The sequence below is a fragment of the Calypte anna genome, chromosome 6, assembly GCF_003957555.1.
Source record: "Calypte anna isolate BGI_N300 chromosome 6, bCalAnn1_v1.p, whole genome shotgun sequence".
NCBI lineage: Eukaryota > Metazoa > Chordata > Aves > Apodiformes > Trochilidae > Calypte > Calypte anna.
In genome coordinates, this window is record NC_044252.1 from 34,426,709 (window position 1) to 34,434,208 (window position 7,500).

The window sequence follows — 7,500 nt, forward strand, 5'->3', positions numbered from 1 at the left end:
CTGATAATTGCTCTTTGCCTCATTCATTTCTCTGCGTGCCCATTGGTAAATACTATTTGAAATGGAAAATGACAATGATTGTATTAGCAGCTTAGTATTCTGTTATTACTTTAATTAATTTTATTAGTGTAAAAAACCATGATCCTGTCAATACGTTACTAACAACTCACAAGAGGAGTCCCAAGGAAGCTGATGCGTGTGGCCTGGCCATGCATCTGGACATCAAATGGCATTGGTTTGGAGAATTCTAACTCTGTAAGAACTGAAGGTGGTTTTGATCCCTATGCACTTCATTTTTGGCCAGCCCTGAAGTGATCAGACAGCTGGACTAGAAAATAAATGCAGATAATTCTCCTGAAAACATAATATCCTGTCCTGTCCTATCCTATCCTATCCTATCCTATCCTATCCTATCCTATCCTATCCTATCCTAATTTTATTTAAAACCAGGTTACCTTAGAGTCATTATGTATCTTTACATCAGTGCGTTTTACAGTGCAAATAAAGCCATATTTAAATCTTAATGATTATTTGGGGCTTTGTGGGTGAATAACTACATGTGTGCACGTGTACGAGTGCAGCTGCGACTGTGTGCGAGTGATTTGGAGGCTGCTGGGCTCCAGAGAGATAGTGTTTCACAATTCTGGATTCTCAGAGACACTTTCCATTCTCCTCTTCATCTCAGACTATCTTCTTTTAGCAGTTCAGGCAAGAAGTCAATCACATAGAGTCAGTCTGAAGAAAAACATTTTATGCTGTTTTTCTCATACAAACCCCCTCCTGCCGCAATCTGCAGCAAGGCCCAGCCACAGGAAATTGACCTCACAGTAAATTCTTTACAGATTCGGTCATGTTTTTACCATCCACTTAAACTTGCATACATAACCTGAGCCTGTACCTCTGGATCAAGGAATATGACAAGCCAAAATAAAATCAAGTCAAATTAAATAGCAAGAAAAAGCTGCAAGCAAAACAAGACCGGGAAAAAAAAAATAGAAAAAGATGAAAAATTGGTTGTGACTGCAAAACTGTGAGTATTAAATAAGGAGAGAAGTCAGAAGCAAATTCAGAAGCGCCTGTATTCTGGTTGACAAGGGCTGAGAAATACTAATGGATTTTTTTAATGAATGGTTTGATGGATAAGAGCAGAAATTATGTAAAAGTAAACGTAGTAGTGTATCAACAGAAAGTACAGTGCCAAAAAAAGTTAAAGAAAAAAAATGTGCAAAAAAAAAAAAAAGAAAAAAAAAAAAAAAAAAGAAAGAAAGAAAAAAAAAAGCATTGCAAATAAAAAAAAGACATGTAAATGTGTGCCTACCATTTTCCAGATAAGAAGGGGCCGTACCTTCTGAGGGGTCAAGGCGGCGAGCCCGCCTCCCGTGTTTGGAATTGTTGTGTACAAACATGTTGTCTGAGACAGCCAGCACGTGGCCATCCACATTGACTGTTGTTGATACAACAACCTGCAGGAGAAAACAAAAACCCAGAATTTAAAAAATCCTGCCTATTTCCACAAACACAGCTGCAGAGCCAGCTCCTCTGCTTTTAAGACAGAACAACACCACAGCCTGCTACTTTTGGCTTTAAATGAAGTGAATGACAACGATGAATACATCTTTGTTTACGTGGCTAAGACTGGTGATTTTTAACCCACAATTGTTTCTCTTCAGAACCTGCTCCACTAATTAGAGTTTAATCTCCTATTATGCTAACAAATGAATTCAATTCAGGGAAATATTCTTCTAGCCATTAGTTTCAGAAATACCCCTCTAGCCACTCATTTTAAAAGCTGCTGTTTTGATTGATCTGTTGATATATTGATTAGATAGTTTATCTAATTAAAATTTGTTCACTTGAGACCATCATCAAATGAAGGGTTTTGAAGATTCCAAATAAAAAAAAAAAAAGCTTAATAATCAGGAACCATCACAACTCCCCATTTTTTTCTGCAGTAAATGATCTCCAGGTCAGTTTTACAATTACATTTAATGTCTGATAATGAACTTTTTTGCATCTGAAAAGACTGAGTTGAATATGAATAGTGAAAGTGTTTTCAATCCATGAAAAGTATCCCTTCTCAAGTTCATTTGGATGGTGATTGACCCTGGTATGTCAATGGAATTTCCTCCTTTATTTTTGAGTGAAAGGCTCCTATTCTTGTGTCCAGGTTCAGAGTCCGGCCATAGAAGAGATGATGGATAGGGCCTTCTTTGGCTTCCAGCTGCTTCTCAGTAGAAAATGGAAAAGGAACATATGCAAAAGGCACAACCTTCCCGAGAAAAACACCTACACAATGGAGCTGGGAAACTCCTGCCGGAAACAGCATTACATAGACACAAGCCAAAGGGGAAGCCCTGAGGTGTGCATGTGGAACACAGCTCCAGAAGTCAATTGCTATTGTACCAGACAGACATTTACATCTTATTTAAATACTCCATCATGGGCCCTGTGGTGTGGGCTCCACATTCCCTCCATGAAGCAAACACCCCAAAGTGTGTTCTTTGAGGTTTAATGTTAGGTGTAAAGCCAGTGGTCAGTTACCAGCCCTACCAGTGATGGCAGCAGCAGGTAGGACAAAGTTTAGCTTTGGGAGATACCAGAAGAAAATTCTTGTCTGCTTCTATGTTTTGGATCACCTCTGATCCTCTCTCTTATTCCCAAGCCATAATTAACTTTCAGCTCTCACAGCACCTTTTCTGCTCTCCTCTCTCCTCTGAGACAGCCATCTGCAGTACCCTTTCCAACAGCCCCAGGGCAGCTCTCTGCCAGCCTGCTCGCTCCCTACCCTTCTCATCCCAGAAGTGGACACTTCCACTCTCACCAACAGCCACTCGGGAGAGTGGGAATGTTGCTCACCACGGCTGCAGAGCTGCTGCCAGGCCACTGGGCTATCTGCTTGCACTCATAATGGGCTTCACCCACTTTTAAGTAATATTGCAAAACACACAAGAGTGATTTTCAGCACAGATTTCGGGATTTGGTTCCTAGAACACAATCTATTAAAAAGACAGAGGAAGGGGTATATAAAAATGACAACTATTTTTGTTCTGTCATGTATATATAGGTCAGTCACCAAGGGAAAATCCTGTAGTTCAGCAAAAGAAAGTCGACATGCTACGCTTTGTTGTATCGGCTGATTCCTGCAGTGCACCTAAAGAAAGGTGCTGAGACAGTGAAACCAGTTAAAAACACTGTGCAAGATCTGACATACTGTTAAGTCCAGTTAAACCTTCTGAGAGGCAGGGAGATTAGCTAAAGAGACCCAGGGAAGTCTTTCTAGTGCCTTCTGGCTCCATTGTCAACCACAAGACCACTCATGACTGATGCTTCATTTAGTCATCGGTGAGACAAAGAGGACATTTCTGCTCATTCCAGGTTTGACCTTCTGTTCTGTTCAGATGGATCAATATCACCAATGCCACATGAAGCTGAGATGCATGAAAAATGGAAGCCTGGCTCAGTTGTTTTGAAGAATTATTTTTTTTCAGCTACAGAACTTTTCTGTTGGCTGGCTCAAGGGTGCTGGCTTCACTGGTTGGTTGGCTGGGCATGAAGCGAGGCATCACATGCTTTGCTATCAGGTTTGACCACAAGTTTTTCCTCTCAAAAATAATGAACTTTTTAACATCTCAATACTGGCTTATTAGCAGGCTCAAGTATGATTCCCTGTGAAATCTTTTGAAATGAAAAGCACGTATTTCCTAGCAAGCATTTCAAATGACCCCAAATACAGAGGAAATCATTCGTCCATCGTGTCAGCTGTCTCTCTATAGTGTTATGGTTCACCACAGGGTATTTCAAAAGCTGTAAGAACAAAGTGAAGTATTAAACATTTTCTAACACAATTGGACTAAAAATGCATGGGTCGGACCACCACTGTTGGATTTACAAGTTGTGACTGTGAAACACCCACCCCATGTAAGAGCCAAACTTCCCTGGGAGCCACGGTCACATCTGTCACCAAACTTCTGCCACTGGCTCTACCCAGGTAAAGCCTCAGTGGGTCTGAGCACATCTCTCACTGCAACACGTGGGGCAGTTTGAAGGGAAACTGTGGAAATACTTTCTGAGGAGAGACTTCAGCACTGGGCCATTACTGTCCACTGCAGGACTCAGGGAGTTCCAACAACCACCATTTTAAAAAGTGGCAGAAGTGTAAAATAACCAGCAGGGTTTTTTTTCAAATTCATACAGCATTGGCTCTACACTAAATAGAAGCACTGGTACTGCTTTTTCATTTTAAAAGTTCAACAATAATAAGATAGAAGTCTTTTACATATCAGTTATACTTTAGGAGGGGTCTGTACCTGGAATCTTCGCATGTCTCGTGGGTTGCCTGCATTCTTCAGACAGTTCTGATTGCACTTGAGGAAAAACTTTAGAAAGAATCTATAAAGATACAAAATTGAAATCTATTAGATTTATCAAAATGTAAATCCAATTTTTTAAAAGTTTAATAAAATTTAATCACAAGTAGTTATACCCCAAAGAATACTGGTGGTGAAATATTACTTTCCTATTAGTTAATGAACTTATTTTAACTCATAAGATCTCTGTTGTAAACAGAACATTATTGCCAGGGAAAGGCAAATTTATATTTTTAATTTTTCAACAACTACAAATGTATTGACTCCAGGCCATATCCTTAGCCCGGTGTGAGAAAGTTGATTTCAGTGACTCATTGACTTCAAAGGCAATGACTTACACCAGATGAGAATTTGTCTTTTTGCTTTTCTTTTCTTTTCTTTTCTTTTCTTTTCTTTTCTTTTCTTTTCTTTTCTTTTCTTTTCTTTTCTTTTCTTTTCTCTTAATACATCTTTTTTTTTCACAACTTATATTAGCAGTAATGACCTCTATGTCAAGAAATTCCAAGGTAATGAATGATCAGTCTTCCAAAAAACACTTGGCTTTGCCTCCGGTTTGGAAACTCTGGCTGTTCAAAGGCCTCAATCCAACTCCTGCTGACTCCAGGGAGATCCTGGCAGGATCTGCCCATCGGCAAGGCCCTGCTTCCCTCATTGTTTTTGAAAGGAAAGGAACATGGCAAATTAGGCCCTGTCTTACGACCTCTCCAACCTCTGCCAGCCTTTAACAGTGAGGAGCCACTCTACCCAGGGACTGAAATCCAGCTCGTTTTTTGCTGAGCAGCAACCAGCAATTACTGAGCACCAGCCCTTCCCATCCAGGCATCTCTGGGAACACAGGGAGCACTTGGAGGAAAGAGAAGCTCTTGGAAAGGTGCAGACTCCTTCAAGCCACCCTCCTCTACTGGAGGAAGGGGCTGATATGGGATGGCTCCACCCTTCAGGCCATGCAGGAGGATGGTTCCCAGCCTAATGCCTCCTCTTTCCATTATGTAGCTATGTTTTCATGGGTCATAATTAAAAAATGTTCTCTGGGTCTGCTTTTTGACTAATGACTGACAGCTAATGACAGCTCAGGACCTTCTCCTCACCCAGAGCTTCTCAGATGCACCAGCCCAGCAGCTTGTGCTGCCCAGCTCCACACACATTAAAAAGCAAGGTTATGCAGAGCCTTTATATTTAGATTATGAATGACTATTATTTATTCATGCTAATCTCTATAGGGGATGGAGCTGTTTTCACAGAAGTTTCTGTGTGCCAACAGCATTCCTGGCAGGAGGCAAGCCAGGTGCCTCCTCCCTTCTTCAGCACCCAACACAACCAAACCACAGCCATGGGAAGTACAACTGAGGCTGCACAACACTGTGCTCACCCCTATGGAGCTTTGGGGATCAGACAGGAGCATTGTGGGAGTATCCTCATATCACAAACTGGTGATTTTAACCACCAGTTGAACTTTGAGCAGGACTCCAACATTAACACAGGATGCTAATGCCAAAGGAGAAACCTCTCACATCAGAGAGGCAAGGAGGGAAGTGATGAGGTTTACTGAAGCTGTGCATAAATAAATTGGTGCTGACAGTTCAGCTGAATGCACATTTCCTCAAAACTTCTTATCCCAAAATGTGGAAAGGGGTTTTAGCTGTCCAGGTTTTTGTTCTCAGGTTTTTTAGGACACAGTTGCAAGGACACCATCAATGAGCATGCAAAACCCTCACCCTCTTTTTTTTTTCTTTTTTTTTTTTGCAATCTCCAATTTGCAAATAATGGCATTTCTGTCATTTCTGTTATTGCTGGCACATCCTCACCCCATGGGCTCCCATGGTGTGGAAGGACCAACTGATGCCCCTGTGGGTTTGGGATCACCTGAGATGGGGGATGCAGGAGCTGGGGAGAGCTTCCAGCTTCATAGCTCCTCAGTGCCACAGCCAGGCTGGAGAGCAGTATCTTCTCTTTTTTTTCCTGATCTCAAATGGGTGTTGTGAGGCTTATTGAGCTAATGTTTGTAAATTGCTCTGAAATTCTCCAATGATTTGTGTACTAGGAATGCTAAGTATTGCTCCTCCTGGATTGGTTTTAACGTGAAGCATTCGTGATGAATTGTTTCCATACAGAGAGATCACATAAAAAAAAAAAAAATGCCATTAAGCACCCTTTCACTAAACATCAACTGGAACTGCTGGTTTTTTTCAATTATTTGGTGAAGAAGACCCATACTTGATGGAATTTGACAACTTCACCTTTACCAGGATGAACCTGAGCATTGGGCAAAACATTGAAGCAGGGGTGAACACAGACACCACTCATATTTCAGCTCTGCTGCCTTCCTGAGCCCTTAGATCTTTTATTTTATTTTTTTTAATCAGTGTTTTCATGGAGCAGAGGTGGCATCAAGACAAGTCATTCAGAGGAAGTCAACACAAGTTAAAAATCATCTCAGACAGGGTTGTCTCAAAGCTTGCCAGAAGACACTCCACTTGGTTGCTCTCTCAGCTGACCAGCAAGGACCAAGGATGCTACAAACCCATCCCAGCCTCAGGAAGAACAGGGCTGGACACTTTTTTTGCTCACACCTGGCACAAGATCACTGCCACACAGTGAGAAGCAAGGATCTGGATGGGAGCTCCACTTGGTCATGTCTCAAACTTTGTGGCTACCAACAGAAGGAGAGGACAAGGAGAGCACAAACCTTTCCACATCTGCCTCTCCCTGCTCTGGTTTGCATTGTACACACCAATGTGGTCTGTGTATTAAACACAGCCTGGCAGGGGTGAAAACCCTGATCTGTCTGAAACACACCGAGCTATTCCTAAAATACTGATACAGAGAGAAATGCCACCTTGGTGATGCTCCCTCGCTCCGATTTTTTCCCCACTGCTATCAAGGGGACTGCAGCCGCCTTAATTAAAACGTATTGCCTACCCCAAGACTTCACTATTTTAAGCAAAAAAAAAAAAAAAAAAAAATTTACATCTTTTATTAACTCCCCTCACCTATACACTTAGCCAGCGATGCCTCTCGCCGCCCATCTGCCAGCCCTGAGTCACTTGATATTCCACCCACCAATTTTTCCTAACAACCGCTGTGCAATTAGAGGCCGCGTTCTGTCGGGAGGTAAATGAGGCAACACCTGCGG

General features: G+C 41.8%; 1 protein-coding gene across 1 annotated transcript in view; it reads right to left on the minus strand.

Moving 5' to 3' along the window:
• Positions 1–7,500, minus strand: part of EBF3 (EBF transcription factor 3) — a 116,066-nt gene that overhangs the window by 37,281 nt on the left and 71,285 nt on the right. The window contains exons 8-9 of the mRNA XM_030453063.1: positions 4,308–4,389; positions 1,319–1,463 (exon numbers count right to left, since the gene is read on the minus strand). Coding sequence (XP_030308923.1) covers positions 1,319–1,463; positions 4,308–4,389 — 227 coding nt within the window. The remainder of the gene's footprint in view (positions 1–1,318; positions 1,464–4,307; positions 4,390–7,500) is intronic.